General features: G+C 39.7%; 1 protein-coding gene across 1 annotated transcript in view; it reads left to right on the top strand.

Annotated features, from left to right (window-relative positions):
* Positions 1-23,576, top strand: part of nova2 (NOVA alternative splicing regulator 2) — a 103,515-nt gene that overhangs the window by 63,784 nt on the left and 16,155 nt on the right. The window contains 1 exon segment of the mRNA XM_022194157.2: positions 6,346-6,512. Within this exon segment, the coding sequence (XP_022049849.2) occupies positions 6,346-6,512 (167 nt within the window).

Genomic DNA, 23,576 nt, shown 5'->3' with positions numbered 1-23,576 from the left:
GCTCCTCTCATGATCTCGTTTTTTTTTTCTATTATTTAGCCCTTTTTTATTGCATCTCAACTTCTTCCAGATGCCGCAGTAAAACTCTTTGCCTATCAGGACTCTAACTTGGCCGAATGAGACGCACATTTCAGTGCTGTTGGCTGCACATGTGGGCTGTGATTTATGTTTGTTGTAGTAATCCTCATTGCAGTGAAACAACACATTTGCTCGGCTAATCAGGACTGACAGCGCTGCTAGAAATCCTGATACTTGAAGATACAAGTCAGCGTTGCTCTGGCTCCGTTATTCTGCGTCTATAATCATTTTTTCCCGTCTTAAATATGATGTAAACACTGCAGTTTGAATAACACTGAACAGATATTTCCTCAGCAGCTGCAGCAAGTCAAGTTTGGAAGCGGCTTTCAACCGTTAAAATGTCAAATGATGAGGTTCGTTTTACAAGGGGAAATGCAAAAAGTCACATACAAAGACACACACACACACACACACACACACACACACACACACACACACACACACACACACACACACACACACACACACACACACAATGACGTTTTTGCACCGTTACAGAACCGACTGCCAACGGAGCGCGCTCCCGGTCGCTGAGGGATGTATAAATTCTGTTGTGTTGGCACTGAGTTTGGCGTTTGTGTGTCTGTTACTGTCAGTCTGTGTGTGTTTGTGTGTGTCTTTGTGTGCTTCCTGCAGGGGAAACGTGACACTGAGGCACGAGCATGCTAATGTTAATGAAAAGCGTATTAATTGAGGATAATTCATGAAACTGTTCCTCCAAACATTAACACAAGCAGCGTCCTGTTTGTGTTAGAAGAAGATTGTCGCGTTGTGTTTGTGTGAACTGCAGAGTGTTCATGCAGCAACAGATAACAACAGATAAAATCAGGACATGCAGGGAGTTTAAAGCTGCACTACTTTAGATGTAGATTGAGCTGATGTAGCTCATAGTTTCAGTTTTATACCACATTTACTGTGTGTTTCTTCCACTGTGTTCATAAAAGTTCTGACAAACTACCTACACACAGACAAAAATTCCAGTTTAGCTGATAAATTAGTGGAGCAGCACATTTAAAAACTACGTCCACATTAACTTTTCCTCTGTTTAAACTTGGCATCCACAACCTTCTGGTGTTTTAGGACTCATAAAACAGATTTCTGCTGATTGCATTTTGAGTCCGTGGAGGCAGAAATGGAGACTTTTGGAAGCGATGATACAGACACTCATGTTCGCGCCTATCAAATTACACTTTTTCCAGAAAAAAAAAAACAAGCAAAGATGTCAGCATGTGCTACTTACTCTTGGTAACAGTTCCACCTCATCGTCGATCCAGCAAAAGTAATCTCTGATCCTACATTTTGCCATTGCTCGAAGATCTTCCGCTTTCTGTTTACAACAGTGTATGTGGATGGTTATTTTGATGTGTTTTCAGGCATGTGAACACATTTCAGATGCAGACAGAGATTGTTTTTGGTTTAGAACTCTTTAAAAAAGCGAGAATGCATTTGTGTGGATGTCTGACGACACCAAAACCTGAACACGAAAACAACTCTAACATTTATCCTGCTCAGTATTTGCAGGATATATACACTTACAAACTGTTGCACATCATTTTTGACTGTCCTGTTTTAGTAATTACTTTCCAAGCTAAAAAATAGAATAATTCAACTAAATAAATAATGTTTACGTTGATGGATAACACAAGTAAAACAAGTCTCTAAAGCCTTCTAATTGATTTTTACTTTGTAGGAAAATGCCTGCCTGGAAGAATTGAGAACATGCTATAAAACATGGTGTAGTTAGCAATCATTACTCAAAATTTGCAGGATATATATACTTACAAATTGGTAGCCTTGTACAATGCCAATGTGGTGGAGTTCTTATGACTTCAAGTGGGAAAAAGTCTGCTCTAAAAAGAGCATTTGTAGTCAAAAACAACAATGGGAAGACACAAAAGCAAATAGCTTTACTGATGATTAACCTTAATACCATCTTGATAATCAGCCTAGCATCCTAAAAAAGTAGGATTTGAACAAGCAGTCATTTTGTGTGTTGGCAGAATGCACCTTTTTTGCATTTGGCGTTTAGTTGCATGTCTTATAATTGTGATAAATGAGACCCCACCCATCGTTTATCATGAAGACGCTGTAAAATGACACAAGGGAAGCGAAAAATGCACAGAAATGATGCTTCAAATGTGCAAGAAACGCTGTGGTATTGATACACAATCCCATGATATCAAGTTGCGATGCTGCAAGATTTAGGGGTTTGTTCTCCCGCATGAATAAAAATGAACGTGTTTATTATCATATTCGCTGATCTCTGGGTGAATATTTAGTAATTACGTGAAGCAGGTCTTCGTCGCAGTGGCACAGCTGTACTGCGGCTCCAACGTGATCTCCTGTGACAGAGTGGCATTTTCTGCTGCAATCACACAATCAAAATCACACAAGCACGCACAGAGGGGCGTGCACGTGCAATCACAAACTGCAAAAAAAATAACACACACACTCACACAGCCATGCCAAGACAATGGCCTGCTAATCCTCGCTTCTGATTGGATGAGTCCAGATTACCCAGAGGGCACCAGCTGTCGGGGAGAGGCGAGGCCCAGTTTCCTCACTATCAGCACACACATGAGACACACAAAAACACACACACACACGCACACTCTTCACTGGTCATGTCACTCCGATTCTGAGAAAAAAACGCACAAAATGTTAGCATCCGAGAGCTAATATTTGGGTTATTTGTAGCCGCCGTCGCTGCTCGCCGGACCACACTGAAGCTCTCAGCTGCTGTCAACACACGCAGTTTGTCAGTGCTGTCGACACACTGTAAAAATAGGAATGGGAATTAATACCACTGTAACACAAACAGGCCTCACAAAGATCCAGGTAGCCAAATTCTGCGAATGCCTGATGAGCTGTGTGCTTTATTTTTAGCCCATGTTGTCACAACCGCTGCACATTCAACTTTCCTTTGTCATGCTTACGTTTGTGCAGAATTTTGATTCCTGCAGAAAGTTTTTGCTAAATATGTGAGCTTTCTTCTTTAACTGATCTTTTATTGTGTTATAATTGCAACATGCCTCCGTCCAAGTTCTGCTCTGAACAGCGTTAGAAGGCAGCACAGAAAAGTTCTCTTTTTGGGGCTAAAAATGCTCCTATTTTTGGCTTCTTGAACTCTCTGCCCTCGCGCTATAACACGCCATCAAACCGCCCCCCCTTCCCTCGTACATACATGAAGCAGCCCTCAATCTCTGAGCTCCCAGTGCAGTCACAGAGGGCCGAGCCGGGCCAAGCCGAGCCAACCCAACAATGCTAGCGAGAAGGAGGGGGGACAGGAAGCGCCAGCTGACACGCTGCTGGGCCGAGATAAGAGCAGATCCCGCTAAATACTGGAATCAGGGGAGAGCGAGGGAGAGATGGGAGGAAGAGGAGGGAATATAGGGGAAAGGAAGGGAAGGAAGAGAGACAGAAAGCAGAGAAAAAAGAGAGGAGAGAGAGACAATAAATGCTAAAAGGGTGAGACAGAGTGAGAGAGATTTACTTTCAGTGTGTTGTTAAGATACAGCTGGACTGAGAGGCTTTGCTCTGGCCTAGATTCTCCTCTTTGTCTGCTGGTTAGCGCTGGATCTCGTCTCTGCAGCCAACATTTATGAATCTATCTGGATGTATTTCCATGCAGCGTGAAAGCAGAAGCTGTCGTTAATTGTTTAGTTTCTCCGGCTACGAGGTCAAAGTGCTGATTTCCAGCTTTAGCAGAAAACACCAGCAGGCACTCGCATATTTCACATTAGTGGCTTCCAACTTCTTGGCTTGTGACCCTTGAAGTGAAGAGTTGTCTTGTTTTCAACCATTGATATGTCAAGAACTTGTGACTACTGCGACAAACAACGTATTTTTTCCTTAGATATGAAGTGACATTATGCAGTAATTTAGAACAAAATGTCCTGTGAAATCACTATAATCTCATATTACGTGTCATTTTTGACTGTCATGTTTTATTATTCCCCTTCCAAGATAAAAAAATAAAATAAAATAAAGCTCTATATATAATGTTTACACAAGCAAAACACGTCTCAAAAGCCTTCTAATTGATTTTTACATTGCAGATTTAAAAATCCTGCCTGGAAGTAGCGAGAAATGCCAAAAAAAACACAGTGTAATTAACAATTACAACAAGCAGTAGAACTTATACACGTTCAGACTTCCTTAAAGGTGTTAATGGTGTTTAAATGCACAGTGGGTGAGTGGCGAAGTGTTCATAGCCCTGTTAATTTTATTATTACATTTTACTGGTCACCTTCTACGGATACAAACAAACTTTAAAGTCAGTCTGTTTTATTTCTAATGTACTTTAACATAGAAACACAATAACTAAACTGTGATATTGTGCTGCTACAAAGTGGTTATTTGTTGGTGTCTGATTTTCAGCTGCATTTAATGTTTAGTTTTCCTGGAAAAAATGTAAAAAAACACAACAAGAAAAGGGCATGCAATATGTAGACGTGTACGGTATTTTCCAAGGCTGCTGAAATAATAGATTTTATTTGAAACTATTAAATTTGCAAATCACAAAAGCTGCAATTTAGGACACACTGCACATTATACATGTCTGATTGAGGGAATAAACTGTAAATTTGATGGTGTCTCAGGTTGTAACGCTTCATTGCAGTGAATATTCTACTAAAACTTATTTGTCACAACTCTTAATTGCAGGATCTGTCAGAAAAATCACAGTATTCTCAAATATTTCGACTTTTTAATGAATAGAAATCCCAGTTCCTCCCGTTGTCGTAGCACCTTTGCAACTTTCTGATTTCCGTTTTGGACTTTGTTCGGTTTGTTTGAAGGTGACAAGTCTAAAGTTCAAGTTTGTAATGGTTTCATAATTATAAAAAATGCAGAAATGTGTCACTGTACTACAGTTAATTGTTTGTCTGTTAATATTTAATTTTCTGCAGCTATTAATGTTTAGTTTTCCTGGAAAAAAAATAAGACGCATAACCAAAAAAACTGCATCAAGTATGTAGATACATGTGTTATATTCCAGGGCTGCTGAAATAATGCTTCATGGCCTGTTTTAAATCTATTATGCAGTGAATATTGGACTAAATTTGTCTTTAAGAAATGATATCACAGCTCTAATCACAGTATCTGTCAGAGAAATCACAGTATTCTCAAATATTTAGAATTTTTAATGGATAGAAATCCCAGTTCCTCCTGTTGTAGTTGCTACCTTTGCAACTTTTTGATTTGCATTTTGGACTTTATCCCGTAAAGAAACTATTTTTAAGGGGAAAAACCCCTGCAGAAATGTGTCATTGTGCTGCTACAAACTAAAACAGAAGTTTGGAAATGACTGCAACATGTAATATCCTTCGCCTGACCAGGGAATTCATTTCCCGATTGGACAAAATCCTGGAAATCCACATAAAGCGAATGTTTCTGACATGATCAGGAGAAGCAGATGCAGTGGAAACATGAGCCGTGGTGTTTTCTAAATGCTGCTCTCTGCTTGTGTCATCTTTCACTTCGTTCTGACTTTGGGTTTTTCTTTGTTTCATCATTTTATCCTGCACATATTAAATCGTTTCTCAGAGAAAAAAAATCCATCAACAAGCTTCAAGCGGTTAAATCTGTAATATGTGATTAAGTCTGTAATTAGTTTTCTGCTGTAAACATCACACAGTTTCATATACGTTAATTTCCCTCCACTTTCGATTGAGTTTCTCGATAATTCTGTTTCCTCTCCTCTCTCTGCTGCTACTATTTGCTGCTGCTGCTGCTGCTGCTGCAGTGTAATTTCCCAGCGGGGATCATTACAGTTTCCTGGTGTCTTTTCTTATCTCGCAGTTGTTGTTTTTTTTTTCTCAACTAGTATCAGCCGCGGTTGATTCTATTTTCATTCAACAGCACATAAAAATGATGAAAAGAGGAAAATTCTGAATGTTCAGGTCAGAACTGGGACGAACTGCAAACTTTTACCTGCATCTGTGAAAAATGTTTTTAAGAAAACCTGAATGAATTCTAGTTTGAGAGAAACTTGTGAACAGTGTTGTTTCGGGAAAAGTTGAGACGTTGATGGAAATAACTGTTGACTAAATGAGGATGTTTGGCGTCTTGGTGTTTTATTTCTGGCAGCTTGGATGGGGCACTCTGCTGCCTCCCTGGTTTACATCCTCGCACAACATGATGAGTCGTGAAAGTTACGGGAATAAAATGCAGCGACACAAACGCTCCTGTGTGTGATCTTTTCCAGTTTGTTTCCACCACGTGTCGGTTCAACCTCGCACTGACCTGTTTGTGTTTGCTTTGCAGGGACGACAGAGCGGGTTTGTCTGATCCAGGGCACCGTGGAGGCGCTGAACGGCGTCCATGACTTCATCGCCGAGAAGGTGAGGGAGATGCCTCAGAGCACCCAGAAGACAGAGCCGGTCAGCATCCTGCAGCCGCAGACCACCGTCAACCCGGACCGCGTCAAACAGGTCAGTACCAACACCAGTTCTTCACTTTATTCCACTCCAGGAGAAGCCGGAGCAGCTGCAGATGTCCCAGGTTAGCTTAAAGCAGGGGTGTCAAACCTATTTTAGTTCAGGGACCACATTCAGCCCAATTTGATCTCAAGTATGCCAGACCACTTAAACCAGAGTATAAAACATTTAAGGAATGATTTTTTTACAAAATATTATGAACAACCTGAAATTTCCTAAGAAAAATAAATTCAGTTTTAACAACATTATGCCTCAATTTATCATTTACACGTTACAACTTAAAGATCACAGAGTTTCTACAAAGGAACACAACATTTAGTCAGTTATCTGGAAGAGGCTGATATAGTATTTTACTTTATGATCAAAAGATCAAAAGTCAGACAAAGAAAAAGACAAAAAAAACAACAAAAACAAGACAAAATATTCCAAAAATGAGACACAAAACTACAGATGAGACAATAAACAACACAAATTAGACAAAATATTTTTAAAAATGAGACAAACGACAAAAGTCAGACAAAAAACAAAAACAAGATGAAATGTTACAAAGATGAGGCATAAAATGACAACATGAAGCAAAACAAAAAAGACAAAAAACTTGACACCAAACAAGAAAAACAAGACAAAAAAATTACACAAATGGCAGAAATGAGACAAAAAATTACAAAAGTGAGACAAAAACAAGACAAAATGTTACAATAATGAGACATAAAATGGCAAAAATGAGACACAAAATGACACCAACGAGACAAAGAACAATGAAAATGAGACACAAAATGACAAAAAATTAGCCAAACGACATGAAACAAAACAAAAAAAGACCAAAAACTTGACAAAAAGTGACAAAGAGGCAAAGAAGACGAGAAAATTACTCAAATGACAGAAACAAGAGAAAAAAACGATAAAAAAAACGAGAAACAAAGCAAAAACCTGAGACAAATGACAAAAGTCAGACATAAAAAGACAAAAAAAAACAAGACAAAATGTTACAAAAGTGAGACACAAAATTGCAGAACAGTTGACAATATAATATTGTGCTTTATGATTTGCTTGTCAAGATCTAGAAACTATTTTAAATTTACAGTTTTACAAATGTCATATTTGCACTTCATGTGTTCTTTGTAATTTTTACACTTTTCAAAGTCCACCCTCTGAAGGGCCGGATTGGACCCTCTGGCGTGCCCGTTTTGTGACGCGGGCTGCATGTTTGACACCCTTGGCTTACAGCATAAATACAACCCTGTGTGTGTGTTTTTATTAGTTGTGTTTGTGCCAGCTGGGTGTGTGAGGAAGAGAGGGAGGAAAGTGGTCGACGCTGGAACGACAAACTGTGGTCGAGTTGTGATTTTCTGTCTCAGTAAAGCTGAAAGAGGCACTAAAAAAAGAAAAAAAACGATGGCGATGCAGACATGTAAGCAGAGGAGGGAGGGAGAGAAAGGGAGAGTAGAATGAAAAATACAAACAAAGAGAGGATGATGGAGGAGAAGCAGTGAAGGAAAAGAAGAAGAGAGGAAAGAGGAACTAAAAGGGAACGACTGGGAAGAGAGATGAGATGTGTAAGGACAGGATGCAATGATAGAGGTGTGAACATTTAAACTGCACATGTGACATGAACTGACACACACACACACCTACACACACACACACACACACACACACACACACACACACACACACACACACACACACACACACACATAAACTTTCACGCCAACAGGAAACAGCTTTCTGCTATGGGAGGATGTGTTAGCGAGCATCCTGATCACTTTCACACACAGAGACACACACAAACAGACAGACAGACAGACAGACACACACACACACACACACACACACACACACACACACACACACACACACACACACACACACACACACACACACACACAGTCTCACTCTACTTCCAGCAGCTCCCATGCAGCAGAGGTTTGTCATGTCTTGTTATTACTGATCTTAATCACTAAGTTCAAACCATCGCCTGAAAATGTTCAGAAAACACATAAAATGACTTTTCTGATGTTTTATGTTTATCATAATTACATGTATGTAGCTGCTGTCATTGATCATACAGCTCTTCAACCTCTTAATAACTCTACTTTCATCTAATCTCACCTATTTGCAGCAGCATCTTTTGGCCATAAGGTGTCCAATGCTGTAATTTCACCCTTTAAACTAACAGCAAACTGTCTAATCGCCTAAAATCCAGAAGATTGCAATTGACAAAGCTCTGAGTTTATCTTTATTTATCACTGTGCACTCAGACGTTAGGCCTTGAAACCAGTAAAATGTGAAATTGCAGTTCACTCAGGGCTGAAAACCCCAATTTTTCTGCACTTTCAGGTGAAATAACCAGTTAATTTTCATGTTAATCTTCTACAAAGATGCAAAAACGTATCATCACTGTACGATAATGCAATAAATTACAGTGCATTTTGTAGTTAAAAAAAGGTTCAAGATATTCTTTGCTTTCCCTTCTGGCCATAAGGTGTCCAGTACTTTGATTTAATCCTTTAAAATAATATCAAACTTTCTAGTCACCAAAATCCAGAAGATTGCAATTGGCAGAGCTCTGAATTTATCTTTATTTATCACTTTGCACTCAGAGTTTGGGATTTAAAACCAGTGAAATGTGAAACTGCGTCCTTGTTTCTCTTCTACAGAGATGCAAAAGAATGTCATCAATGTAAGATAATGCAGTAAAAGACTGTGTTTGGTAGTAAACAGTAAAAATAGGTTTAAAGTATTCTTTATTATCCCTGAGGGGCAGTTTGTTCTACAGTCAGCAGTAAACCACAGTGGTACTCAGTTACAACAGCCTCTAAAAGAGAAATAATAATCATAAGAAGGCATTATTTATTAGGTTAAAGGGTAGTTTTTGAAATAGACAGGTTGAATTTTTGTCAGTTTCTTATATATCAGTTCTCTGTCAGTGGGTTAGGGTTAGTGTGTTATAACTTATACAACTATACAACTATATTGCTATTTAAGTGAAAATAAAAGATGTGCTGTGTTAGAATTTAGCTCACATGAAGTTTTACCTCAGGCTCACATTGTACCATCTAAAAAGACCATGAATTCCACATTTTCACTGAGCTGGTGTTTGCTGAGAAACTTTCTTTTCAGCCGTTAACACAAACTCTGTGCTGATTGTGCGACTAAATGAGGGCCAGTACCAGCTGTGTAATGGAGGACGATTAGTGCGGCCATTGATTGTGATCCCAATCTGGTTAAGTGATTATCATCATTCTCTCTTCATGATTGCTGCCTATCGATTAGTCGGGTCTGGCATTGTTTCCGTCTATCGACTGCTCGGCGCTGCCAAACTGCTGCACTCAAACAGACACACACATGTGCACAACGCAGCCGCTTTAAAAAATGACACTTGAACAAGTCTTGAAAGGCTCTTAAAGGCATCATAAATAAAAAGTTTGGTGACACGAGCTGCAGAGTGAAGAACATTTTTTCTGTTAACGTCCCAGAAGTTTCTGTTTTTCCTCCTTGGCTCGGGCGTTGCGTTCGAGTTGCGTACATTTTCCCCCCGCTGCCTGCGATTTCTCATCCTCTGTCGTGAGCAGATTTTGGAGGAGGGGAAGCGACGCTACGCCTTTCTAGTTTTGAATAATTATCAGACTTGCGCGCACACACACAAAGTCCTCAGAGTGTTACACAATTGTAAGGTGCAGTTATGAGGAGAGCTTTATGCATATTTAATCCACACCGGGTGCTGAGCCTCACACTTAACTCTGGAGCCCACACACAACTCAGACAAGCAGCTGCAGATAACATTGCAAAACATCTGCACACGTGGCGTCGGCAGAGTTCGCATAAATGACAGGTACGACTTGACAATTAGCTCCCTGACTGACGGCGATGACACTCGGCTCGTAGCTGCTTCGCTTCGCCAGCAGACAGACGGAGCTGAGGTCAGGCCTCCGCTAAGTTTTTTTTCCACACCAAACTCAGGTTGCTGTTGCCAGGCAACCACTCGAGATTCCAGGAAGTTCAGGCGAAGTGCTAATTACTGAGCTTTAGTGGTGGTAGGCGGAATTTGTTACTACTGGACTGACACAGGTTAACTGTTGTGCAAGAGGAATTATGTATGTGTGCATGTGTGTGTGTTTGTATGTATGGAGTCTGCATCTTGTGCATCACAAGCGGCTGAGCCCGAGGCTGACTGACAGCTGAGTAATGCTGTTTTGGACGATGTGAACAGCCGTGGGGAGACAGGCAGGCTAATAGCTGCTGATATTTAGACACTTATAATAGAGGGCGAATCCCCCTGTTGCTCTTTAGGCTATTTATACCATGTCAGGGAGGCAACTAAATGGATTTGTGCAGCAGCATCTGACGACACACACAGACACACACACATGCTCTAAAGAAAACCCCCACACCAAAATAACCTCTTCAACTCTGCCGGACACCAGAACTAGAACTTTAATTCAAATGCTAGCAAGAAAAAAATGAATGTTTCTCTTAGAAATTAGTTAAAAATTCTGATAACATATTAAAATTCACTGTGATATGGTAAACACACCATCTTCCATGTCTACTACAGTCAAAATCAAGTTATTTTTACCATGTTCGCATGTCACGTGGTGTTTTTTATATGCTAGAAGTCATATAACGAGTGTAATAAGCAGATACACACATGCTCCAAAGGAAAACCCCCCAATCTAAAATACCCTCTTCAACTCTGCCAGACACTGAAACTGTACAATAAGTTGAATCGAAAGAGCCGTAAGCCAAATTTTAGCAGAAAAAACAGAATGTTTCTCTTATAAATGAGATAAAATTTAATAAGAATACTGCTATGCACTAAATACACCGTCTTAAAGACCCGTTCCAGTCAAAATCAAGTTATCTTTTACCTTGTTAGCATGTCATATAGTGTTTCTTTTATATGCTAGAAGTCGTATAATGAGTGTAATAAGCAGATACACACATGCTCCGAAGGAAAACCCCCAATCTAAAATACTCTCTTCAGCTCCACCGGACACCAAATTTTTACGATAAGTCAAACCAAAAGAACTTTCATTCAAATGCTAGCCTGAAAAAGCAAAATGTTTCCCTTCAAAATTGGAAAAAACAATATTACTGTTGCATTGTGATGCATTACAATATGGCAAATACACCATCTTAAAGACCTTCTCCAGTCAAAATCTAAATTTTTGAAAGTATTAATATGTCCATATAATGTTTTTTTAATGTTTATGCTAGATGACTTATATGTAAAATAAGAAATCAACATCATGACTGAATCTTTCCACCTTGAAACTGCAGTTTAGTGATGACACAGATTCTCTTTTTGGGGGATTTAAATGTTAAAAAAAAAAATTAAATCACAGAAACATAAACTGTCAGGGTGTAGCTTGTTTTTAATCATTATTCTTCTTTAGAATCCATTTCTAGTTTGAGGATCTGTGGCTAAAATACTCCAGTATTGCAATTTGCCACTGTGCAGCATAAAATAGTAGTTTTACAGTGTTGGAGCAGAGCTATAGGTGAGCTGGTGTGCTCGAGATGCAGCAAGTTGGGAGGGATTGATCATGAAAGAGGCAGGGACTTTGCAGATTCATGCATTTCCAAAGAAAGCAGTGGTGTATTTGTTATGTTTAAGCTATTTTAAGGCAAAAAGGAAGTTATTTTCAGGCCAAAAACTTCTAAAAATGTAACTTCAATTCACAGAGATGAGTTTTTTTTTTGTTTTTTTTTTAGGAGAACTCAAAAAGTAAATACCTGCACCTGAATTAAAAATGTCTTCTTCAATATTTTTCCATCGTGCTGTAGCACCGACACTGCAAATAGAGTGAAAAATATGTTTTATTGAGCCCATGAAAGTATTTTTCTCAAGTTTTTGTGTCACTTGAAAAGGTCGGTAAAAATATTCTCTGCTCATATCAGTTCATATATGTTTAGAAGTTCTGTGTAAAACTGTGCAAAGTTGGTATTATAGTGGTAGTAAATGTTATAGTAGAGGCACATGCTTCAGGCCGGTGGTTTATTAGTTACCTGAGGAGTTTTACTGAGGTTTAAACGCACTGAGGTCCATGTTTGGGGCCAAAACAAAACAATTTCCCTTTGCTCCCATGAATGCATGTGATATAAAAACACTCATTCACACCCTCACACACATGTGAGCCTCTGAAAGACGAATCGGAGTCCGGTGCAGTGCTCCCACTGTGGATGAAACGTTTTCTTCTCGTTGAGAACGCGGCTGTTGGAGCATGTGCTGCTGGCATTTACTGGTCGACCTATGGAGGGGAAAGAAAAAAAACAGGAACAGAGCAAAGAGAGAGAGAGAAGAGATGTCTGAGGGGTGTTTGTGAAGTCGAGGAGGAGAATGTTGGAACAGAAGGCTGAAAACAGAGAGGATGTGTGGATGAAAATGACATGAAGATAGATGGAGAGCGAAGGGAGAGGAGGACGAGCAGAGCCAAAACAAGAGCCTGGCCGGCTGAGTGGGTGACTGAAAGCTGGAAGCAGATCTGAACTCTTGTTAGCCGACAGCTGCAGAGTGACGGAGAGCTTTGCTGGAAGAAGCAGCTGCTGATAGGAAGAAAAACAGAGCAGCAGCGACGACACGACTTCAAGGCCAGATGATGGGACGCCGGGCCGGAGAGGACGGCGATTTATGAGCTCCATGAATTGTTTTACGGAGTCTAATGAGCTCTGACATGACATGTGGACGAGGGGAATTTACTGAGGGGGCTTTATTACTTTTATTATTCACTGTTTGCTTTTGTTCCCACCTCCTGAGTACACTCTTGTTAAACACCTCGTTCACGCTGATCCAAATTTAAATATTCATGGCTTGTAAAGGGCAGTAAGTGCTCTCAGAAATGACTCACTCAAATTTGGTAAACAAATCATTTAAGTACTTCACCAGCTTCAGAAACCAAATTTTTCTCTGTTAAAATCGCAAACTTTCACTTGTGGAACTTGTTGCATTATGCAGGCTTAAAGTGAGACCATTTCAGCTCCTGTAGTTTTAGCTCTTAGCGGCTAATGTCGGTTAAATTTACATCGATTTTCCTACCTGCATCAGTCTGTGGTCAGTTTTCTGCTGCTTTTTGACTTCTTATCTCTTGTGCAGCTGTTGCTACGGAAAACCACTTCATTTGCTTTATCGCAGAGGCGAAACTGGACTCTGGAGAATCTTGAAAATGGCGATCGCTATCAGGTTGCTGCAACTTAAATATGGCGGTCACTTAGCAGAAGTTTCATCATCTCTTTGTGTTTGCACTCAGTTGTGGAAAAGACTTTTGCTGCTCTCGGGCTCTTTAGTTTCACCAAAATACCGAAAACAGATCAGATGTATGCAACCTTCTGATGAAATAATATGAACCGATAGTCAACAAATGACTCAGCAAAAGAAAATCTTAATGAGTTGCAGCCCCAGGAATGGATATATTCTGCTGCTGGACGCATTTGCTGTTTTATTTTGGATAATTTTCTATGATGGATGGCTCTGTTAATAAAATAAAGGCAGGAAAAAAAATTATTTTTGTTCGCATAGTTGCTCCGCATAATAGGTCACTTTGCTAAACTGGACCAACGAGCAAGGCTTTTCTTTCAAAAATGAAGACATTTCTAAGTGACCCCAAACTTTTGAACGGTGGTGTAACCTGAAGGTGAAATATTATGATGGAATAATCTGACCTGATTGTACGCACGCTGCATTTTGTGAAGGCAGCTGCAGTTATGTGCTCAGAATAAACGCAGATTTGGGATGCAGCTGTGGTTTTAGGTCACTGTGCAGCCAGTTTGTGGTTCTCATTTCTGTTCTCCTGTTGGGTTTTCTGTCAAAGAAACCTTCCAGCAGCAGCCTAAAGCTCAGCGATTGTTCCATTAAAGCCCCCTAGAGACATCCCATACTGTGTTTATGTGATGCAGCACCTACTCACCGCATCAATATTCATCTTTACTCTAAAACGTGCCCTCTCCTCCGGCGCTGCTCCCCGGTGAGATCAGCTGCGGTTTGTTGTGGTTTTCTTGTCGTTTTATTCTATTTTCGGCCCTCATTGCCCTTTTATTCACACCGAAATCTGCAGACGTTTGTTTCTCTGTGGTGACAACATGCTCCCCCCAGCTCCACCGTGGGTGTTTCTCTTCCTGCTGACCACTTCCTGCGACCTTTCACCTCTGCGGGAACACCTGTTTCCTACTTCCTGTTATTTCTGCAGGAAGTCGGGCCTTAAATGTGAGGAAAAACTGTGTCAGATGATGGAGAGCAAAAGACTCCGAGCTCTGCTGGCAAGACAGAAATAAATCTGCTGCAGCCAAACAATGAGTCAAACAGTCAGCAGAACTTCTGTGTTGTTGCTGCTGATGAATGAATGAATGAATGAATGAATGAATGAATGAATGAATGAATGAATGAATGAATGAATGGCGTCTAACTGAGAGCTGATCACTTTATCACAAGATACTCATGCTTGTGTTGAAATATAAAAACACAGCTGATTTGTGATTGTACAAAGTGTTGAAATTTAATCATATAATAAACCAAAGCTGCAAATATCAATCAATTGGTTGTCAATTATGAAATTAATCAGCAATTTAGGTAACCTTTTAAGGAAAAAAATATATAAATTATCTCATTTTAGCCACTTAAAAGTGAATATTTTCTGGTTTCTTTCCTCTTCTGTGACAGTTGCTTGAATATTTTTGGGATGTGGACAAAATAAGACATTTAATAATCATGAAAATATTAATAATAAGAGTAAATATTTATTCATAGAGCACTTTTAAAGTCTAAGTTACAAACTGCTTCCCAATAAGAAAGATGAAACATACTTCAGAGTTTATGAGGCCGATAAAAACACAATATGTAATTTAAAACACAGTGTTAAAAAATATAATTTGAAGAAATAAAAGACAGTTCAAGGGAAACTGAAATGAAATTCAATCAGAAAAGGTTCTCTTGATAAAAGTATGTTTTAAGAAGAGACTGAAAAGACATCTGTGACTCAGTTGACCGTAGTTTCTCTTGCAGATAATTTCAGATTTTTATCATTTATTCCTCATCTTGGGCTTTGAGAAACACTGATTGACATTTTTCATCAGTTTGTGGCAGTTTACAGATCACACAACTAACGGAATAATCCAGAAAATAGTCAACAAATGAGTCTATAATGGAAATATTAATGAGTTGTTGCCTCAGGAACAGACATATTCTTCTGCTGGACACATTTGCTATTTTATTTTGTTACATTTTCTATGATATATTGCTCTGCTAATACAGTTAATGTGGAAAAAATGTTTTAAAGACTTTTTGTTAGCACAATAGGTCACTTTGCTAAAACTCAACCAGCTAGCAAGACCTTGAGTGAATTTATGGATGAATGATTGTATTTTGTGCCTTTATTTTTGAAAATTTTGCTTTGTCACATGGCTGCCACGTGGCCATTCGCAAACATATGTCTCAAAAATTACCATCTTAATCAACTAAACTGCATTCTCATTCATGTTTTGAAAATAATGTGATTTAATTTAGCCAGAAACAGATCTTCTGCCCGGAGGTTAAGACTGTGACTCAGTCGGAAAGGCCTCCAGTTTGAAGGAATCACAAAATGAGAAGCAGTTAAGGGATTTCTAAGAGGCAGAGCTGCAACATATTGTTAATATATTGTTAAAAATACAAGTTACTGCCTCTTTAATGAGTCTAAATTCAATTAAAACCAGCAGCAGACACGTGCACTGACAGGCCGTCTGTTCTATTCTGGTGGCATGTGATCACGATTTTACTCTCTGAGCTGCGTTTTATTACAGCATTTTGGATTCATACCATCTTGCATAACATTTCATCCATTTTTTTCTCCCCCCTGTCAGTTCTGTGATCTGCACTTTCTGCCTCATTCTGCTGAGTCATCAGAATCACACGCTGCCTCTCTGTGTCTCTTATCGGCTCCGAGCAGAGATGATTGAGCGTCTGCGTCGTATTATCTTCGCTGTAATTCATATTTTACTGCACCGTGTACACATGTGAACAGCACGCACGCACATAATCAAGCTTAAAGCCTTTCGTCCTTTGTTTAGGTTATCGTTTCCTTGCAGATGCAGGAATATCCAAAAAAAATGTGCAAACTAAATTTCTGCCACAGAGGGAGTGAATCCAGCCGCAGAGATTGGGCCGGTGCGGTGGTTTTAACCTCCCTCCTCTGTGGCGAAGAGGAGGAAACCACAAAGGAGGAAGAGGAGGGATGAAAGGAAGGAGATGTTTCATTCCCCGACAGTTCATTACTCACACATTTTGTGTTTTTTTCCACACGTTAAAAGAGTGATTTGTTTTTGCATCATCCGTAAGTAGCCGCAGCACTTTGTCCACCGTAGGAAGACTCCATCCTTTTATTTAGACGCCCAGTGTGAGAAGCTAATGGCCTTCCTGAGTGTTGCTCTGTGTGCTTTCTGAGCTAATATTCCTGCAGCTCGTATATCAGCAGACTGGAGCTGGTTCTATAGTGTGGAGGAGGATAAAGAATGATCACAGGTTATGATCTTCTAACGCTGCTGAGGGGGATTTAATGAGCATTATCGCACACATCACGTCTCGCTCTCATGTCTCCTGTATACGCAACACAGTCTCCGACAAATTACGCTGCTGTATATCCTCATTAGCAATTTATGATCAGTGTCAGATGGCTGGAAGGTCGATGTGTCTAGATTAGTTTCTCAACTTTTAATGTTAATGGAGATTTAAATCATTTTTAACCATCTGAACCCCGAAACCCAGCTTTAAAAGTTACATTGGCTTTAAAAAAAACACCAAAATTACACCATTTATCAGAGTCAGAAACTGTAAAAACTGGAATAATTTGCATATTTTTAATCTTTCCAATGGTCCTTGAAGTCCTCGTGTAGGATAACGAGTTCCATCTTCACATAGTCGCATACTATTTTCTACATATTTTATTAAAAATTTCATCAAAAATCTAGTTTTTGCACTAAACGGATACTGCAAAAAAATAAAAATTCTGTGACTCACAGCACAACTAAAAGCTATTAGTGACTCAGCTGTGACCAACGGTCAGATAACAAAAATTCTGAGAATTTTCACTTGAACTTGATTGAACTGCAGGCTGTGCTTGAAAAATATGGGGAAAAAATGTAAATGTAAGCAGTAAAAATGTAAATGTAAGCAGTAAAATATTCATAGTATGTAGAGTCACCATTTTTAATAGTGTAGTTTACATCTGTGGGAACTTGTACATGTGAGTACAGTATTTTTTTTTTTTAGAATTTTAGAAAATAAATAAAAGAAATTCAACTTTAGTTTCTTTTTCATGATTTCTGGAAATATAATGTAGTTAAACTAGCAAAAAGACATTCTAAAGTTTACTCTACTTCTAGTCATGGTTGTTCTGGTTCCTTAGAGGTGCAGGCTTTATATTGTAATGAAAAATGAGGGGAAAATGTGACAGGAGCCAGAAAATATACAGAAACTGCTTGGAGTGTTAGATATAAACAAACCTTTCACAGTGTAAGAAAGAATTCACAAGGGATAAACTTTATCCAGACAAAATTTTAAGGACCTAACACTTCCCAAACTGGCCAAATGTGGAAGTTTTCAAGAAATACAGGTGCAGGACTTTATATTGTTGTAACAAAATAACTCTACATTGAGGCTACGTTTATACGAGGACCATCTTAACAGAAAACGCAAAAGTGGCGTCTTGTCTTCACTTTTTATTTCACGTTTATAAGATTTTTTGTAGAGTTGGAGTTTCTACCAGTAGCGATTGCGATTGGAGTCTCTACCAGTAGAGTTTGCGATTGTAATCTCTACCAGTAGAAACTCCAATCCTACCAGTAGAGATGGAACTTTAAATCTGACCCCTGACCCTAACCTTAACTAACCCTGACCTTTAAATCTGACCCCTGACCCGAATCTTAAAAGTCTAACCTTAGCCCTGACAAATCTCTACTGGTAGGATTGGAGTTTCTACTGGTAGAGATTGCGATCGCAGTCTCTACTGGTAGAGATTCTGATCGCAATCTCTACTGGTAGAAACTCCAACTCTACCAAATCGCAGTCTCTACCCTGACATATATACGGTGACTCTATAGTGTGTGGAATTCGATTGGATATGCATGCCAGGCAGCTAGGTGGCGCTGTGATAAAACTCCGCCATGTCTACGCGCATGCGTACTATCTCCCTTTTCGGATCTCTGCCGCGGTAAATGTAATCTGTACAGATTCTGTACGTTTGTTGGTACGACTCCTGTAGTGTACATAGAGCTGCCAGAGTTGCTTGAAGGTACGAAGGATGGAAATAATCACACATCTTTGTTTACTTCCTTGTACCGGCCGGCAAACCAAAGCACCGGCGCATGTATGTGACGTAATCGCGTACCCGACGTGGTCAGATCTCTGCAAAGTTTTTTTTCCGGCAAAGTTTTGCATTTTTCTGTTTAGACGGAAACGTAACGGCGGAGAGTTTTCAACTTTTCCACTCTGGAGGCCGGTTTCATATTTTTGAGTTTTTAAGCCCCCAAAACGCCGTCCTCGTATAAACGATAGGGTGTTTTGTTGAAATATTTTGACGTTTTTACCTGCAAGCATCCTCGTGTAAACAGGGCCTGAGTTAAAATGTGACACACCAAAACTTCCTGGTGTCTGAAGCGTTAACTGTGACAAGATCCACTTAAAACTTATTCAAGAGCTCTTATTTAAACCAGATCCAAACCTGATCTTAACCAGAACTACATTTTTTAAAATCCCAACAGCATAACCAGTTTAAAAAGAGCATTTTATTTCATTTAAATAGTACAAAACGATAACAGCCTATGAATATCACAAGCAGGATGCACCGTGAGGTCAGAAAATCAAACAGCTATTTTATCCACAAAAATGCACATCAGGAGCCATCGGCCTCGTCACAAAGTAATAAATCTGCTTCACACCTGTTGGAAAGCCATGAAGGATTATTTGACAGACGGGATGACAACCAGGAATAATTCCCCCGCTGTTCAAATAGTCCCCTTAAATCCCTCTAAATAAGAAGAAGCTCTCCTGTCATGATGTCCCAATACAACCAAGCACGCAGAGTACATTTTGTTTCTGCTCGTCAGAGAACAAATGGAAAAATTTCGCTGGAGGAGCCAGTTAAAGGAAACACAGAGTTGAACCTTCATTTTTTTTAAGTGCAATAAATTCACATAATAACAAAAGTATGTAATTCCATGTTGCGTGTGCTTACACGTACTACTTTAATGTCCTCCAGAGAGGAAAATGTGTTCAGTAAATCACTTAAACTGCAGCATAAAGCCGCTTCTAACTCTTCCCATGTGTGCCTCTGTGTATACATTAAATTTTATACACTGTACAGGTGTTTATACTTGTATTGTTTGTACAGGAGGAATGAAATGCCACATGGAGTCAGAAAAAGGCCTTAAACCTTGTGATAAAAGCCCTATATCTACATATAAAAGTGTGTAGGGACACACTCCTGGGAATGTATATATACATGTGTCCGAGTTAGCGCTATGCTCCCTCGGTGTCGGTCATTGTGACCAGCTCTTCTGTCATCCTGTTATTTTTAACCTGCAAAGGGGGTTTCTGGTCTCCTGGACGAGCCAGAGAATGGAAGGAGAACGAGGGATGACACAGGGGAGGGCGAGCGAGGTAGCGGCAGAGTGGGGGAGAGAGAGGGAGAGGCGACTAAGCCCGTGGATCAGTAGGAGGCAGATTAAGCTAAAGTCCCTGCTTAAGACTTCAAAGTTCAAACTCCAGTAGCCTCAACAGTTGTTCGCCGGCCTCCAGTCGCTCTGCATGTTTGTGCGGATGTCAGACAGGTTGTTTTGTTTATCTGTCATTGTGTGCAGCTCTTTCAAACTAATGAAAGTGTGAATTCCCGCGCGCCTTTGCCTCCGAGCACAAGGCGCATGTGTTGTGTTTTGGTGTTAGCATCCAGCGGCTAACTGATGGACGAACTCGTGACCGGGATGGAACGCGACACAAAGTTTAGACGAGAAGATGATCCGTCATCCCCACTGTGACAGCTCTAAAACCGACGATTCCAAACCGCTGCCCGGAACAAATATCAAATACAAGTTGTGTTGTGTTGACCTACTTGAAAAAGGTTATTACAAGGCTGTCAACTTGTGACCAGATCTTGGAGTGAGATTTGGTTTGTGCGGGATGCCAACAGGGGGTCTAATTTTGAAAATTATTGATCCTATTTCCTGCATTCTGGTGTAATTTAAGAGCATTTTGCCCTTTTAAAATCGTATTATAGAGATAACATTAAGGGATAATAAAAAAAAAACATTTAGCTTAAAAAAATCTCCAAAAATAAACAGAGCAAGGGCAGGCAGTTTTGAAAAATGTGTTTTTGTAGGTTCTTCATGTAAAATATGGATGAAAGTTCTGTGGCTGGATGTGCACAACACATTTCAGTATTTTCCATAAATATCTGCATAATTGAAATAACTCCAGCAACCACTTTGTAACATTTGTCTTGGAGGATTTTAATGCACACACTCAACAGTTTCAAGCTGACCACATCAGCCAACTAAACAATAAAAAGTGCTGAAGCAAAAACAAAACATCTCTTCATAACTTAAATGATCCATTCACTGAACAGAATTACAATCAGACACTAAACTCTCTATTAAATGTCAAAACAATCCATGTGACTAAAAACTCAACAGCTTTACAAACTCAAAGATTAAACTCTCCACAAGGATCCAAAAGAAGGATAATAAAATAAGGATCCTTTAATTATTCTTCATCTACTTCCTGAAAAGTTTGGTCAATAAAAAAGACAGAAACTAATATTTTCAGCTGAACTAAAGACAGACTTTATGATTTTTCTGCTCACATGTTGTGTTGTTGTAAACTTACTCTTTCAACCCCCTGGAAACCAGTGTTTGTTTTGTTTTTGTGTCGCTCCTCGGTGACCCAAGAGTCGTAATGTTTTTTGAGCAACACACCATACTATGACGTTTTTACAGTGAAGGCTCTACTATGGAACCAGTTTGACATGTTCAGGCGTTCTTTGTGTGAAAACTCAGAGATTTCAGATATCAGAAGGTGGTTTTCAACTTTCTCTGTTAAACTTTCTGCTTCAACTTTAAACTAAATTTCCTTCACTAAGCCAGCCCTCTGGACTTCCAGTAAGCTGTGTTCCTATTGGCTGTCCAGGTGGCTGCTTGGTGTTATCAGGAACACCTGAGCAGCTCAGAGTCTTCCTGCTTTATGTCTGCAGTCAAACATTTCCTCTGCTTCTCTTCACCACTAACAGGGTTTGGCTCTGTTGCTTTAGTTTGTTCTTTAAGTGTTGGCTTGCAGCTTCCAGCAGTAAAGTCATCTTTAATGTGTTTCTTGGTGTGTTTTAGGACTTTGTAGTGGATAGTTGTCTTGGTCTTGGTCTGATATACAGTTAAATGATGTCCTTTAGGTCTGGGATATCACAACCATCCCTCAGCGCAATAATGCCAGCTGTTTTGGATGACATTATAAACATGACCAGTCAATACATCAGGTTTCCTTACACTGTGGGTGAACAGGCCAACATTAAACGGCAATTTGCAGCAATGTCCGGTTTCCCAAATGTAATCGGCGTAACTGACTGCACTCATGTTGCTGTAAGAGCTCCGAGTGAAAATGAATTTGTCTATGTGAACCGAAAAAACGTATATTCAATCAGGGTACAAATTATTTGTACATCGGACATGATCATAACAAATTTAGTGGCAGGGTGGCCTGGGTCAACACATGATTCATTCATCCTGACGCACAGCAGTGAAAAGACTGCTGGCCGGTGCTGCGTAAAATGCCGTGGATCAGCAGCTTATTTATATCCAGATACACACGTGGACAAAATTGTTGGTACCCCTCAGTTAAAGAAGGAAAAACCCACAATTCTCACTGAAATCACTTGAAACTCACAAAAGTAACAATAAATAAAAATTTATTGAAAATTAAATAATCAAAATCAGCCATCACTTTTGAATTGTTGATTAACATAATTATTTAAAAAAAACAAACTAATGAAATAGGGCTGGACAAAAATGATGGTACCCATAACTTAATATTTTGTTGCACAACCTTTTGAGGCAATCACTGCAATTAAACGATTTCTGTATTTGTCAATGAGCGTTCTGCAGCTGTCAACAGGTATTTTGGCCCACTCCTCATGAGCAAACAGCTCCAGTTGTCTCAGGTTTGATGGGTGTCTTCTCCAAATGGCATGTTTCAGCTCCTTCCACATATGTTCAATGGGATTCAGATCTGGGCTCATAGAAGGCCACTTTAGAATAGTCCAACGCTTTTCTCTCAGCCATTCTTGGGTGTTTTTGGCTGTGTGTTTTGGATGGTTGTCCTGTTGGAAGACCCATGACCTGCGACTGAGACCAAGCTTTCTGACACTAGGCAGCACATTTCTCTCCAGAATGCCTTGATAGTCTTCAGATTTCATTGTACCTTGCACACTTTCAAGACACCCTGTGCCAGATGCAGCAAAGCAGCCCCAAAACATTACTGAGCCTCCTCCATGTTTCACCGTAGGGACAGTGTTCTTTTCTTCGTATGCTTGCTTTTTGAGTCTATGAACATAGAGTTGATGTGCCTTACCAAAAAGCTCCAGTTTGGTCTCATCTGTCCAAAGGACATTCTCCCAGAAGCTTTGTGGCTTGTCAACATGCATTTTTGCAAATTCCAGTCTCGCTTTTTTATGAGTTTTTTTCAGCAGTGGTGTCCTCCTTGGTCGTCTCCCATGAAGTCCACTTTGGCTCAAACAACGACGAATGGTGCGATCTGACACTGATGTACCTTGGCCTTGGAGTTCACCTTTAATTTCTTTGGAGGTTGCTCTGGGCTCTTTGGATACAATTTGAACGATCCGTCTCTTCAATTTGTCATCAATTTTCCTCTTGCGGCCACGTCCAGGGAGGTTGGCTACTGTCCCGTGGGTCTTGAACTTCTGAATAATATGAGCCACTGTTGTCACAGGAACTTCAAGCTGTTTAGAGATGGTCTTATAGCCTTTACCTTTAAGATGTTTGTCTATAATTTTTTTTCGGATGTCCTGGGACAATTCTCTCCTTCGCTTT

This window comes from Acanthochromis polyacanthus, chromosome 13 (genome assembly GCF_021347895.1).
Source record: "Acanthochromis polyacanthus isolate Apoly-LR-REF ecotype Palm Island chromosome 13, KAUST_Apoly_ChrSc, whole genome shotgun sequence".
Taxonomy (NCBI): domain Eukaryota; kingdom Metazoa; phylum Chordata; class Actinopteri; family Pomacentridae; genus Acanthochromis; species Acanthochromis polyacanthus.
Note: the sequence above shows the minus strand (reverse complement) of the source record. Positions and strands in the feature narration are given on the sequence as shown.